We start from the raw sequence: 16,591 nt of genomic DNA on the forward strand, positions 1-16,591 counted from the left end.
GTTTAGAACTTCGTATCCGAGTCTCCGTAACGTCGCTGCTACATGCCGTTTATCCTGATGACCCATGCGTTCATGCCAGACTTGGAGATCTGCTTTCCGGTCATTTCTCGGATCTGCTGCGATGTGAGCGGAGCATGATGGCTGCATGACTTTAATATCCAGACGATACAGACTCTCGACCTTGCCAGGTACACAAAGGTTCCTTTTGCCTCCGACAACTTCATAGAGACCGCAAGAATTTGCTGTGACCTTGAACTCCAGATTCTTGTTTCTCTTCATTGCGCTTTTTTAGCGAGAAAACATTGCAGGCAAAGTCATGGATGTGCCAGACATTGTGGACTACCTCTTGATAGAGTTTCTTTCCGATCCGGAACTGAATCCTTATGTCTCCTTCACCATCCGCTGTCATCTGCGTCTTGTTTCCAATCTGAAGAGTCGCTGGAGTAGCGAACTTGCGGAAGTTTAGGAACTTTGTGGCGTCGTTCGTAATATGCTGTGTAGCACCAGAGTCAAAGAACCATGCTGCTTCAGACGATGAGCAAGCAACGAGACCGTTTGCTGCGATCAGACCCCCAATGCTGGTGCGATTACTTTCGTCAACGCTCGTCCTTCTAGGAGTTTTCCTTTGTCCTCGGCAGTCTTCTGCTATGTGACCAAACTTTCGGCAATTGGTGCATTTTGGCTTACGTCCCATGCCTTTCGTCTCGTTTGATGAGTGACTGCGATGACCTCCGGCATTGCGTTTCGCCATCAGACCAGATGAATCTCTGAACGAGTCACCTTCTCGAGTTGCACGGCCAATCAATAAACGTTCCAACTCTGTGACCGTCTGTTTTTCGGTTGGCAGCGTGTCCCAGAGCATACCGAATTCTCTATACTCATCCTGAGGTAGAGACTCGAAGATGCAGGCAATCAGTATGCAGTCGTCGAATGTTACGTTCTTCTCTGTCTGTGCCGTTGACAAGATATCTGTCCAGAGAGAACACATCTGGGCAATGTGGGTGGCCATGTCGACGTCCGGTGACTTCGTAGTTCGCATGAGCTGCGCCAGAAGCTTTCGAAGACGATTTGAAGACTTCTGCTCGAAGATTTCGAGCAGCTTGTCCCACATTTCCTTTGGTGTCTCGCAATTGGTAATCATGTTTTGGACCTTCTTGGATAAGGTTGACCAGAGGATACCACGGACCGTGCTGAACGCCACTCGGTACTTGTTTGAAGTGTATTCGGACTTATCTGCTGCTGTTGCTCCAGGTACCGGTTCCGTAGGTTCAATCCATTCGCCAGTAAGAATCTCGTATACGTCTCGAACGGTGAGGATGTCGACTATTTGTCTTTTCCAACTCCTCCAATTCTCCGGACCTGATAGCTTCTCGACGTCTTGACGAAAAAGACTATCCATGGTTGCTCTCGGGAACTGTTGACAGGATACGGATTGCTATGACGGGTAACTGGAAACAGGATACAGCAGGTAGTGCACTAGATCATCAGTGTTGTCGTGAGTGCGCAGTGGGAGCGTGCTGGGCCCATAACCTATTGGAGTTTTAAATCCAATGTTAATCAGCAAAGCTACCCTACACTAACCAACTAATGAAACTAGTAAGAAAATCATAACGTAGTGATTTAAAAAAACAAACGTTTATTAAGAATGAGTACTTTACAAGATGAACGACATATTAGGAGTGACGGTAATAATAAACGCTGTAAGCGAATATATATATACACATAAGGTTAAAAAATAGTAATATAAGATTAGTGATTAAAAATATATCTTATTTACAATAAACATTTTTAACCTATTAAAAAAACTAAACGAGAAAAGCCGATAACGCTTTTTATCTTCAACATAAAGGCATCATCTGCTGTATTTCTTTTTGTTAAGCTGACGCTTTATGTTAACTCTCTGTTAACAGTAAATTCTAAAAAATCAGTAATCGAATTTACACAAGATCTGTTGAATTCAATTTATTCGTTGTAGCCCATAATCGCCCTAATTGAGGCATATTCTGACATGATTAAATATATTTTCATATTTTTTTTAAATATTGATTGCTTCTATTTAAACGTATCCAATCTCAATTTAAATCGTACGTAATGCAAATATCTTTTTCCCAAATATTTTTTTTCCAATTATTCCGTTGCTGAAATTAAGGCTAAAATAGCTTTTTGAGGAGAGAAGCCAGAGAAAGAGAGAAAAACGCACACATTTCATTTTTAATCTGGACTTTAATTGAATGCAGTTGCGAACATTTTTTAGCTCTTTATGCAAAAATGACCTTTTTTTCGGAGTCGAAAAATCGGGAAATTTTCATCTTAAAATTTAGATTAAAAACGAAGAGAGACGGGCCAAAAATATATTTTAGTGGGAAGCCTCCCCCCCTCCCTCGGTTGTAGTAAAACTAGAAGAAGCGGAGGGGAAAAAAGTGCCTTATGGGAAATATTTCTGAACGGCTGCATGGCTCGTTGATTAGAGGCAAAAACAATATAAAAATGGCCATGGCCGAAAACGCTCGGCTCTCTTGTATCCGCGAACCTTCTCTCCGGATTTTTAAAGCAAATTAAACAAGTCGGGATGGTCTAAAATTGAAAAATCGACTTTCTCGAGAAGAGTTTCAAGTAAACTGAAAGTTAATTAATATAAAACTATATTATATTACATATACTGTTTGTTAAAGTAAGAAGTAATTTTTGGGCTACTTGTGTACCAAATAAAATAAAGACAACTAAGTTATAAGTACCAACTTTAATTACGCAACAAAATAATAATTACGTAATTAAAATTAGTATTTTTTACTTAGTTAGATTTTTTATTTTACAATTTAATTTCTATTAAATACTAGTTTTAATACCCGGCTTCGCCCGGGGTCTTAGTTTTAATGAATTAGATCTGATTTGTACGTAAGAAAGGTCAACGCTGTAGCAAAAACGTAACACAGGTAATACGCGTAGCAAAAAGTACTGAACTACTTAAAAATCCCAACTAAACCTCCCCTTCTACAAAAACCCTTTCTTTCACACTAACTCCCCTTCTACGAATATCACACTAACCCATCAAAAAAGTATAAAGGTCGGGACGGGCGCAAGGAACTCAAGAGAGGAAAACAAACCGGGGACGTTTTAAAACAAACAACGGCGCGACCACGCGACATTTTTCCAAAAAAAGATCCGAAAAATAGATAAGGGCAGCTAAGAAGTGAGAGTCGAGACAAAAATTGAAAGCCAGATAAGGGAAGCAAAGAGGCGAAAGTCCAATTCGAGTAATATAAAATTGAATAGTTCTTTTTATAAAGTAACGTGGCCTTCTTGTTGAAATGTTGCTCTTACGTCACAGTCTCTTACTTTGACAAGCCTACGAGCGCACGCTACAGTCGCGAGGAATATAGCTTTTTCTAGAGCGCGCGCAAATCGCTCGTGCGAGGAATACACTAATAAAGCTGGGTCTTGTGACGTAAGAGCAACATTTTAACAAGTTGGGCAAGACCACTTTTTATTTTATAAAATCAACTATTATGAGTAAAATAATAAAATTGAATTAGTTTAATAACCATGTCAGGTATTTGAAATTAGTTGGAAATCAGGCCCTGAACATTGATTTAAAATTTCAAAGCTCTAGAGCTAACCGTTCTCGAGTTTTTAAGAACATGAATAATAATACAAATGTCAGAGCCGTCAATAAATTAAGTTTAACAAATTATTCTTTTTTCTTAAAAAAGTAAAAATATTTAAAAACATAACTTACCACAAAATTTTAAGCATGACTTTCTTTAAAAGTTGAACTTTTAAAGATTTATTTACTTTAGCTGGAAGTCGCTGTTTAAATGTGAACTTTTAAGCAATTTTATAACCACGTGACTATATTTAAAGGTTTCTACCGCTTGAAGGCGCTCCAATGTTTCCCGAAAGACATTTTACTCAGTAGACCTTGCAATTTATGCTATCGCCTATTACTTGAGAGGTTTTGTTGAAATTAAGATAGTTATTTATTTGAGAAGTACACTGCAGCGCCGTCTATGGGATTTAATTTTAAAATAAAATTATTTTTGACTTCATTAAGGGAATTATGTGGTTTTTGGAAGTTAATACTGTGGAGTCCAGAAAATAATTAAACTGTATTATTTATTTGATCTACAACGTAAGTAACATAAGTTTGACAATTAGGAAAAATCTGATTTTTAGAGCTATTGCGCAATCTAGGTTTAGTTCTCAGCCCAGAGCCCCCTAGTGTCTAAATATGCCTAAGAAAAAGTATTACTACCAAGGATGGTAACAGGCAACTCAGTTCGAGGGAAAGTCTGAGTCGGAGAATGTTAGACTTATTGATATTACGTTACTTATGCCCATATGTATCATTATCTCTAGTATGTATGCCTTTGTATAGTATTTCCTCCTCACACGGAACATGCAATTAGTGGACTATGAATAAAAAATTCTTAAATTCTATTGCTATTGAATAGGTTACCATGAAAACGAAATCTAGTGACAGCGAGATTCGAGCTAAACTATAAACTCTCCAGGCCGGAAATTCATCGTTTTTTGAAAATCCGCTGCACTAACTTTCAATTCCCATATAAAGTTATTCGTCAGGTAATTGAAAGTGACGTAATTTACGTCGAATCCCGTGAACAAGGGTTTCATTAATTAAACGACTTTTATGACATACTTATGACTGATTATGTTACGTATAGGCGAATGGGATGAATATACATTACCTTGCGATAGCGGCTGACTGTTAAGTACGGACGGTTCTTACTGGCGGACGCGACGAAGACAGACATCCTGAGAAATACGCAACTATTTAGTCGAAGCAAAACGAACCGAAAAAATGCGCTCTCTCTTTCTTCGGGCGTCTGAAAATTGCATTCTGGCGCGCGTTCATTTTTTCCCGGCCAATGATCTTCGAATAAGAAGCTCCCGAAATTTTTCCGCTCTCACCAACTCGTTCTTTCTCTCTTTCAACGCGTAACGACGAGACCCGGGACTTTGCCCTTTCTTTAGTTTATTAAAGAAATTTAATGGGAGACTGCGGTTATTGCTAACTCATCCAAACAAATTTTCTTTTCAATGAGTTTATATCAGAAGGGAAAAATTATTTCCTCTATTGGGATGATCGGACTTTGATAATTAAAGACATCAATTAGTCGTTTATTTTTAAAGGATGATGTCTCGTCTGGGGGAAGGATATCACTATACATGACTAGGTAAAAATCAGATAAACCAAATTTAATATAATTCTATAAATAACCCACTCCAATTAAAATGATTTGGAAGTAGGTTAAAAGTGAAGATGTAAAGTTAATTTTAAAATATAAATACGGGATAAGTGTAATTTATTGAAAACAATACCGAGATGAATTAACGATATAGATTTCCAATGAAAATTAGTTTAAACGAAAATTCTTAAAGCTATTTATCCGGAATTTATTAAATTTTAACTACATTTTATTCTACGTAATAATCGAATTTATAAAATATAATAACCTCTTTTAAAGTGAAGCTTTTATGATATAACTATAGTTTTGCCAATTTGGTAATCTGGATTGTACGGTCAAAAACCAATAACCTCTTTAAAATACTTTAATCATTTTACTAACTCCTACAAAAATATTTGATTTAACAAATGTAGCCTAATACGTGTAATAAAAGTAATAATCACGTAATTTTCTCAAAAGCATTCGCTTTAAATGTCCAATTGATTTTACAATTGGAATAATCGAGCCCGGCCAAAGGGGACCAATAAAATTTGACTGAGGACTGAAACGACGGGAGAGGGTAGAGGAAGGGGGCAAAACTCACTTCCGCGCCCGATTTAAGAGGTATCGGATGTAGAAAAGTAGCGGGGTACTCCTTAACGGGATGCGAGGAAAGCATTTGTCATTCCAGTGGCAACGAACACCCGTATTCGAGAAAGGTGGCAGAGCGGAATAAAATCGAGGACACCCCGCAAATGGAAGATCCGCGAAGGGCTAGTATGTGTTCCATTATATAGGTGCTTACTATCAAAAGCCTCCTCTCGGCCGGGCATGGGAAAAGGTCTTAATGGAAAGCTTTTTTAGGGATGCTGGAACTTTAAAGGCCCGAAGAAGAAGAAGAAGCAGATTCCAGGAAGACGATGCTTAGAGAGAAAGAGAGAGGAAGAGCGGGCTAATAGGAAAGAGAAACGAGGCGCGGGATAGTTTGCTTCTCGTTGTCATGACGACAGAATTACGCTCCGCGCGCCGCCTTGCCCAGAAAAGCGGAACGAAAAGAAAACAGCTTCCTCTCTCAGTCTTCCTCGCTCTGGACGCTTCTTCCCTTTCTCTCGCTATGGCTGCGTTCGCGGGCCCCGCCGAAGACTCTTCTTTGACACGAATGGAAAGTTAGCACTCGACTAGACTGGAAGGATCCGTTCGAACGACGCTTCGCTGCATTCTTCGGAACCTTCATTCCCGTTTCCGAGGCCGGAGTTGCAGCGCCACCAAATTTATAACGAATTGCGTGGCCCCGGTTCTCTACTTTTCCCTCTTCGCGATTATTTCGGGAATCGCTCGCTATACGCTGTAGGCCGCCATACAGGGGCTCTCGACGTCCTCGCCCGCGGGGCTCCCTGGCTAACTCGCAAGGTCACGAGCGGACTTAACGGATATGTTAGCGCAGGTAGGAAAGAGCGCCACCCAAAGGCGTCGCGAAACACTTTCCCCGCTCGTTTTCTTTCCTGGTTTTTTTCTATACTAGATTGATGATTGAACGAGAAGTTGAGGGAAAGAGGAAGATGATTTTTTTACCAGCCCCGCCTAAGTCCAACTTAGATAACATTTCCGACTCGTCATATGGTTTTTTTATTTATTCTTACAAACTTTTTTCGGTTTGAAACTTCCATTTGGAACTTTACGAGTCTTAACGATTAAGTCCGGTAGTGGTCAAGATTGGTGGAAAAGGGATCAGCTCTATAGCGACCACGGTAAAGCTGTCTATAGAGATTAAAATTTAGTTGATGATTGAAATAAAAACGTATTATGAATTCACGTTGTTTCAATGAATAATATAAATAATATATAATTTAAAGGAAGATTTAATATTTTGTAATTTTAGGAAATTCTTAATAATAGGTTGGAAAAGGTGTAAGACGAAAATAAATTGAGTATTTTTACGTGTAAAGAAATAGTATGTGAAGTCGAAATAATAGTTATTTTGTAAAGGTTAAGCTCGCGATGCAGAACGAGTTTTGAAATGTGTAGGTTTAAGCCTGGAAAGCAATTCATTTATTTAATTGTTAAAAGGCATCTAAAATTAAAAGAAATTGAACGCTAAAAATAAAAAAAATATTTAGCCTTTAAAGAGATTGTAACTCTAGCAGGGAAGGTCAAAGTTCCTTCAATAGTCACTCGTGACGCAAAACGCTAGGAGGAGCCTAGGGCCTATTAAAAAACCTGATGGAGTCGAATATCTCCCGACATTTTTTTTGTATACAACTCGCAGAAGAATTAGAAATAGGAATTTTCAACTACGTTCTAGACTGTCGCAACACGAGTTAGTTAGTATTAAAGAAAACTTGAGTTTCCTTGCTAGGGCTATAGTCCCGTTAAAAACCTTAATTTCAAAAATAAAACAAAGTCTATAGGGTGTCTTAGGGCGATCAGCAAGGGCATTTGTCTCAAAAGATATTTATTGGCAATAGATAATATTAAATTTGTAATTTTCAGGAAAATTGGGAAACATTTATAAAAGTTATTTTTTCCCCGATAGGTGTCAGACAAATCGTTTTGATGAGAGATTTGTAGAGCATACTTTTGAAACTACGAATACAATTTTCTCCATCGAAAAAGGTCAATTGTCACTTAGATTTTACGCCATGAACAAATTAAAATAATTAATAAATTGCTCCGTAAAAACTAAGTTATAAGAGTAACACTATTCAGTGTAACAAAGAGTAAGTTTTTATTCAACCAATCATTTCAGACCTACTAGATACATCAGGACATGCTATTTGTCTATGAACAAAGCATAGTAATAGGCTTCGAGCTAAGGAAATATAGCGCCATCTGCCCTAATATTAGAGGTCGGGGACGGTTAATCATTATCCATGTGTAAATTGATTTTTTTCGTGAAAAAAATGTAAACAAAGAAATTTACCGGTTAATATTTCGGAAAATGATTAAAAAACATGTATTATTCGTAAAATTTGAGCTTTTTATCGAAAAAAACGTCGTTTTTTCGATTAAATTTACAGATTTATCAAAAAATTAATCGGATAATACAGAAATATAAATTACTTGATCAAAACGTTTTACGAATAATTTTGAGAGCTTTATCTATTGAATAAAAGTTAAGCATCCCCGACCACTACCTAATATCACTCAAATAATTATGTGAAGAAATTGCAGACGACATTTTTATTTCTATGTCGGTAGGCGGCGATAATTATGACAAATTTAAACTATGCACGAAGCCTATACTGTGTTTTATTGATATTAAACCAAAAATATTAAATAAACAAAGTTTAAAAGATAAAAATAATAAATTACAGGTAGAGATCAATAATATTTCCTTCTGCCGCGATGCAGTTCTCGGCCCGAGTAACCGTTTTGCAAAATGAATCATATCAGGAATGACGATGATTTTCTGACGCTAGTCGTCAAGAGCGGTGACAGGCGTTCGAAATGCGTGATCCGAAATGAAACCCACAAGAAGAAGTCGAGCGGGCTTAAGTCTGGCGATCTTGCAGGCTAAAAACGGGACCGTTTTGGCCAATCCATCGCCGGAGGAACTCCTCGTTGAGATATTCCACAACATCAAGCTATTGACGTGCTGGAGCACCATAGTGCTGAGACCAAAGTCCTCTAACATCGACCAATCGAAGTTCTACCAACTCGTTCACAACTTGGTTTTGTAAGAAGGTCAAGTAGTTTTGCCCATTACGGAAGAAAAAATGGTCTAATATGACGATTTCCGACCAGACCTGCCAAGTCATTTAGCCTAAATTGCTCTTAATGGTGATGAGGAAATCTCCAGTGAGGATGGACATAGCTCCACATTTGTTGGTTCTGGTGGTTAAACTAGCTATCTCTTGAGAAAAAGCATTAATCAGATACTATCTGTAGACGTAGAAATTTCGGATATTCGCGGGCCATGTTCAATTCAAATCTTTGTACCATATCCTCATCATGCAGTGCTTTATGGAGGCTGCTCGTAAAAGATACATCTGGTTGTCGTCAAGAACGCTCCAGAAATAACCCCTTGACAATCCCAAGTCGATGCTAGCGGTCCTGACACTTGCACGAGGTTAAGCAGCAAAGTAGGCTAGAACTATTCAGCTTAAATAGAGTTAACGGTCCAGGCAGAGCTTTGGTACCATGCAAATGGTGTCCACCTAACACGTGACCTAATTCTAATTGTAATTTTGTTGTTAAAACTAAACCTGATGATACTTCTGTAAGAGGCAAAACTAGTCATCGCGCCCTGTAAAGCGTATCAATAATGTTTTAATTATATTTAATTAATTAACATTTTGCAGTGTAACTTAAGTAGTTTGTTTATCTCTTTTAATTAAATTATACACAGGTGCTTTTAAATTATAATAAGTAAATCAGCGATTTTGATCTAGTGTTTTCATAGACACCAAGCAGTAAAAAGTGTTTTTGCCACTATAACAATTGTAATATATACAGAATCAATGTGATATCGTTATTAAAATGTTGACAATGGTTTATTTCTAAGTTTTATTTTGAGGAAGAGCTTTATAATAATGGTCGCAGTTTTCTGGAGTTATCTTATTTCGACCCCTCACAAAATCATTTTCGTGACGTGCTTCCCCGCTTAAGTCACATGAATTAAGAGAACTCATAGAAAGAACTGCCTTCCTAAATTATGAATGCTCGTAAAAGTTTTAAGTTAAATTTAGAAATATATCACTGTGGGATAAAAATATTGAAATAACATTCTTTATTCAGATTAAATTTAGCTATATATTTGAAATCAACTAAAATTTCGAAAGAGCACCGAAAAAATTACGTTCCGAATATTTTCCGAAGCAATACTATACAAATTTCATTCCTATATAAAGATACCTTCACTGAAGGTTATCGGCTAAATATTTCCAGTTGGCGATTGCTCGTATTCACGGGAGTATGAAATTTCAAACTGAGAGCCGAATATAAATGAAAAGGCTCAAAGGAAGCTAGATGGCTTCATAACGTCGGGACTTCTTCCTAGAGAGAGATAGAGAAAAAACGCGTTTTACATTGAATTCGAATTTTATCGGCGTCGAGAGAAAAAGAACAAATCGAAGCTAAATTGGAATTTTATACCTTTTCTAAGTTCTTCCGCGGAAAAGAGGAACCGAGAAATTCAATTTTCGAAATGAAAAGAAACTTCGAAAAATAAAAGAGTGCCACGCGCCCAATATCTTTTTTAAGAGCCCCCCCCCCCCTTCCCCCTTCGTCGAAATCTCTTCCGGAGAAACGCAATAAAAAGGTTATTAAATCAGCTCACGTGCTACCTAGCTCTATAAATTACGGGTAAATCCACATCATTTTAGAATGAGCCATTAAAAGTAGGCCTCCTCCAAGTGATCGTTGTCATTCGGACGCCCTCCGTTATTACAATCTCAAACGGAGAAAAACGACGTTATTCCAAATACTAAAATTTTTAATGATTCTTCGTATAAAATAATTTATAGGCTGGAATATTTTTATTAGAACCGGTGGGGGATGGGTGGGATCTAATTATAAGGGGTGACTCGAGACTCCCTCGAATACGACTTGCTACAATTTCTTACAAATTTCAGTATATTAAAAGTTTCGATGTTATTACTAGCTAATTCCGTAGGTAACCTATTCAAAGGTAAAACCTTTTAAACGCAAATTTTGAAAAATTTCGAGTTAGTACGTCTACGAACCCCTATTTTAGAAAAATGGTTTAGGTTTTAAATCTACAATTACGACCATAGTAAACTTAAAATGAAAGTGCGTGAAAAGAACGTTAAAAATATTAGAAGAAAGTAAAGAAGCAACTTTATAATTACACAGTAAAATTTAAGTTGCTTCTTTACTTTCTTCTAACATTACCATATACACAGGTGTTTTTACTCTAAATTATAACGTTAAAAATACCTATAAATATTAATTATCGAGTCAGTTTAATGCAAAAGCATTCGAGGATTCTTATTTATGATTTCTTTCAAAAGTAACGTATCTCCGAGGGGCAGATCACTTTTTTACCAGGTGTCCTAATAATCATTATTAAAAATTTAATCATGATTGGATCATTTTCAATCTTTGTACTGCCAAAGCTACAGATTTAATTTTAATCATGATTTAATCATACGAGGGTGTCCTAATAATGATTGGAGTGAGCTGCCCCTCGCGTATCTCGACCTGCTTGACCCATGTACACAGGTAGCAAAATGCAAGTATGTGTGAATCGTACAGCTACTGGTAAAACTTATTTATGAGATTATTTATATTACTATAAAAAAATAATGTTAAATATGTTAAATTAGAAAAATATGTCTACTTGCTTTCGCCATGGGTAATAATGGTAATATATTCGTGAAACAGAATTTACAGAATCCCCCCCCCCCCCCAAAAATAAGTTTGATGTCAACACGTAAGTAGTACACACAATATATAGTGCCATGTATATTCTATTTTCAAAATACGAACTTGAATATTGTACCACCGACTGTCCAAGTAGTGGTTATTATTAAAGGAGAACTGTCACACAAACCAAAATTTACGAGGTTTATTTACAGAAAGATAGAACATATATATTAATAATTATGTCCCTGAAATTTTATAGTTATTGGAAAAGTATTTAAAAAGTTACGCTACTTTTTCCGCAACCTAAATCAAACGGCTTCAAAATTTTCAGAAATCGTGGTTTAGCCTACGTGCAGCGCCAAAAGAATGAAGCGGCAAAAATTTGAGAAAGCGCGGCGTGTAAGGCATAATAAAAACACTATTAACTACAATCTACCAATATAACTAGGTTAAAAAGCCAAGGAGAATGTCGTAGCAGACGGCAGTTCCGACCGAAAAACGATAAAACTGGGGGAAAAATATTTCGTTCACGAGATGGCGCTGCAGGTAGGTTCAACCAAGCGGTTCTGAGATTCTCGGTTCGGGGAGGATAAAACACGAAATTTGGTTGCTTATAATAAATCAAATCAAATACTGGAAATATTAAAATTAATTTTTTTGTATAACCATTTTCGGACGTCCTCTATACATTTAAATAGTTTTTAACCATTTTTAGGGTTATGACAGTTCTCCTTTAAGGCCCGGGCTCGATAAATAATTTCAATATATTTTTGGAATTTAAGTTCATCAGTTCTGTTCACTGGCTACTCTCGTATCTGAACATTGCTGCATAGGAAAGACCTACAAAAAGGGCATTGTAAACTGTTGCATTATAACAAATTTGGAATTTAATTAACGATTTTATCAGCTTCATTTAAGAAGTTTATTTCTTTGAATTTAAGAAAAAGAAAGGTGAAGACACATATTTCATTGACTACATATCCCCCTTGAATAAGTTTATATCGAACATCATGAAAATATCTTATTAAAGGGGAACGGCCAAGCTTCTCCAAATATGGCCTTATTTCCGTATCAAAAGATTAACAAGACTTTCAATATACTAACACGTACTTTTTTTGTCTTGAAAAAATAGCTTTTGGCCCAAAATGTTGAAACGAGTAATAACGCCAGGTGTTTGGGTTTGATTTTCGCCGCCATCTTTGGGGCTGCCGCCAGCGCCCCTAACCCCGAATGAGCGATTTGCGAACTATCCTAACTTTTAAAATCGCGCAATTTAGGCTTAGGTCTCTTATAACTGGAACGCGCCGCGCGTGCAAAACATATTTTTTGCGTCTTCAGCAGCGCGCGCTTTAACGTTGCTTTTCTGTCTCACCGACTTCTCACCGGGTGTCGCGGCGGACGCGCGCTTTTCGATTTCAGGAAATTTCTTTATTTTATTAAAAATTAACCACTCAATATTTTTGGATGCGGTTTTCACAATAAATTTTAGTTTTAAATGGGCTATAGGGCTATCTAACTGGTTAAAGCTTGACCGTTACCCTTTTAGTCAAGATCATAAAGTCACCTCTCGTGAATCAGAAGCAAAATATAAACCCGTTGCGTCGTTAAGATGTACGCCTTTTTCAGGAAGTAAGTATTGGCCTTAATAATAACGTAGGCAACGGTTTTCGAATCATTGAAAATTGTAATCGTTAAGGATTTTCCTGTCGAAGTTTGTACTGTGAGAACAGATAAAAGTTTCCAATTAATAGTTTAGCTATTGGATAAGCAAAAATGTTAGAACCAATGAGTTCCCATCACCACCAAACCTACACGAAATCTTGGTTATCCGACTTTTTTCATATTTCTCCAAACAGTTGCCGAGTTTTGGCGAAGTGCACAAAGAATATGTGATTCTTTTTCCAATAGCAATTTTCGATGACAACTAAGGTAATACAGACGCGTGGAAAACACTTTTTGCCCTTAAAATGTCTATAAAACTTCTTTCAGGCGTTGTCGTCATATCTATACTAGTAGGCTATATCACCTCCAGTTTATCTTTACCTATGAGCCATGGCCGCCATCTTACACAAATTTCTCGTGAAACCTTCTTATAATTTTTTTCCACGTCTGCCGATTCGGGTACTGGTTCAAAATCTGCCATGCAATGAAATCTAAGTCTACGATAAGGTAAAATCAGCATTGATACAAGACAAGAGCCCTACCGCAGTAAAGGAACGGAAATCTGAAAGAGAGTAAAAGAAACATATACAAAAATAGTAAGGTAAAGGGAAGCTGGCAGTTGAATACTCTTCCGAAGAAAGAGGGATAAAAATGAAAAAATACTCGACCATTTTCTATTTCAACTTTAGGCTTTATCTGGGAATTTATGATACTTGGCAAAACTTGAGACAGTTACGAACGTTTCGTAAAGGCAAAACCCATATAAAGAGGCGAGCGGTGTGGGGAGGCGGAGCGCTCCTCAGTGACGTAAGTCTTTGACCCTATTTTTTCTCTTTGTATTTCCAGGAGAAAAGAGTCGAAGGTCCTTCCAATTTGTGCGATGGTTTTCATACTAAGAGAATATGAAACGAAGATTTTTTAAGAGCTGCTAACATATCCGAGTGTATCTGTCTCTTTTCCCTTATTAAAATTATATTCCTTTTATGAAATGAGGAAATACGAAACTATGGTTTCTCTAAACTGCAATTTATATTGTTGAGCTCTAAGAATTCGCGTTTTATTTGAAACGGCAGTTTTTAAAACGCATTCACCGTGCTTCAATTTTTATAATAACAACTCGTATTGGAAAGGGATGTACGACAATTGGTCGGAACATTTTACTGTAGAGGCAATTTGGTCGGACGACTATTTAGCGAACGTGTCTTTTAGTCGGAGACAACGTTTAGGTGGAGAATAATTAGTCAAACATTGTTGCGCATCTTTTCGGTGTACAAGTATGATTGGATTTCCTGGCTTTAACGCTGAAAGATAAATTGGTGTACATCTTAGCATTCATACGAAGCTCAATAAACAATCCAACTAACAAGGAGATGACCCGAGGTGTTACACACCGATTTCGTTCAAACTCGAGGGATTGGTAGACCTTCATGTAACTTGAAAAATCCTAAAGGGAATTTATTCAATGGGCAACGGTTTTGCCATGGCAACGAAAAATGTTTTTGACAACATAAAATGGAAATTTTCCCATTGAAAATAACATGGGATTTGGACCGATTCCAAGGGTACCCCCCCCCCCCTGTGAAAAAATTTAAAAAATTTAAAATATTTTAAAATACCAAAATTATAAAAAAAAAATTTAAAAATTGACGAAAAAAATCAAAATTTATCACATTTTGATCAATTTGAACCAAATGGGTGAAAATGAACCGATATGGCTTAAATAGGAAAAAATTCCAATTTATGTTGTCAAAAACATTTGCCGTTGCCATGGCAAAACCGTTGTCCATTGAATAAATTCCCTTTAGGATTTTTCAAGTTACATGAAGGTCTACCAATCCCTCGAGTTTGAACGAAATCGGGGTGTAACACCTCGGGTCGTCTCCTGTAAGTTCCCATTCACCAAAAATACGCACATCCAAATATCGGAATCAACACATTGAAGCGTCGTACGCCGTATAATCTTCCGATCAATTGCACTAACCTTATTATCTTTTTGTACATTTTCAATTTCATTCTTGTTCAAAGAGTATTTGGAAGAGACTGGTTACAACAAGGAAAAAACATCGCTCCGGCTAGTATTGACACAAAAAATTATCGTTAGGCTTAATGCATTTTTTTGGGTCTACGCTCACCGTCGGCGCGTTTTTCCTCTAGTGAACACCAGCCCATTTATATCAATTTCAATTCCAAAATCGTAACTGAAAACTAATATTTCTGTTAAAATTTTTAATATAAGATTAGAATAAATTCAGTATTATTTATAATTATTATTTTCACTACCTACACATTGAATTCCTTTATCAAATTATTATTAAAAATGATCGATAGGGTAAATTTAATTAAGACAATCGCAATTTTACATTTCAACGATATTGTAAGAGATAACTACGGTTTGCTAATTAGCTATTTATATTTATCAAATAAGCCGCGTTCACACTAGACACTTTGGAACCGTTTTGAAATGGTTTTGAAAGATAAAATTGGAACCGTTTTGAAATGGTTTTGAAAGATAAAATTGGAACCGTTTTGAAATGGTTTTGAAAGATAAAATTGGAACCGTTTTGAAATGGTTTTGAAAGATAAAATTGGAACCGTTTTGAAATGGTTTTGAAAGATAAAATTGGAACCGTTTTGAAATGGTTTTGAAAGATAAAATTGGAACCGTTTTGAAATGGTTTTGAAAGATAAAATTGGAACCGTTTTGAAATGGTTTTGAAAGATAAAATTGGAACCGTTTTGAAATGGTTTTGAAAGATAAAATTGGAACCGTTTTGAATTGGTTTTGAAAGATAAAATTGGAACCGTTTTGAAATGGTTTTGAAAGATAAAATTGGAACCGTTTTGAAATGGTTTTGAAAGATAAAATTGGAACCGTTTTGAAATGGTTTTGAAAGATAAAATTGGAACCGTTTTGAAATGGTTTTGAAAGATAAAATTGGAACCGTTTTGAAATGGTTTTGAAAGATAAAATTGGAACCGTTTTGAAATGGTTTTGAAAGATAAAATTGGAACCGTTTTGAAATGGTTTTGAAAGATAAAATTGGAACCGTTTTGAAACGGTTTTGAAAGATAAAATTGGAACCGCTTTGAATTGGTTTTGAAAGATAAAATTGGAACCGTTTTGAAATGGTTTTGAAAGATAAAATTGGAACCGTTTTGAAATGGTTTTGAAAGATAAAATTGGAACCGTTTAAATGGTTTTGAAAAGGTTTTGAAAGATAAAATTGGAACCGTTTTGAAATGGTTTTGAAAGATAAAATTGGAACCGCTTTGAATTGGTTTTGAAAGATAAAATTGGAACCGTTTTGAAATGGTTTTGAAAGATAAAATTGGAACCGTTTTGAAATGGTTTTGAAAGATAAAATTGGAACCGTTTTGAAATGGTTTTGAAAGATAAAATTGGAACCGTTTTGAAA

The 16,591-nt window shown here is 36.4% G+C and overlaps 1 protein-coding gene across 1 annotated transcript; it reads right to left on the minus strand.

Moving 5' to 3' along the window:
• Positions 1-220: 220 nt before the first annotated feature.
• LOC149942919 (uncharacterized) lies at positions 221-1,399 on the minus strand. Its single transcript, XM_090179542.1, has one exon. The coding sequence runs from the start codon at positions 1,397-1,399 to the stop codon at positions 221-223; it is 1,179 nt and encodes a 392-aa protein (XP_090035668.1).
• Between the last annotated feature and the right edge of the window lie 15,192 nt (positions 1,400-16,591).

Source organism: Leiobunum rupestre, chromosome 6 (assembly GCF_980474605.1).
Source record: "Leiobunum rupestre chromosome 6, qqLeiRupe1.1.hap1, whole genome shotgun sequence".
Classification (NCBI taxonomy): Eukaryota; Metazoa; Arthropoda; class Arachnida; order Opiliones; family Sclerosomatidae; genus Leiobunum; species Leiobunum rupestre.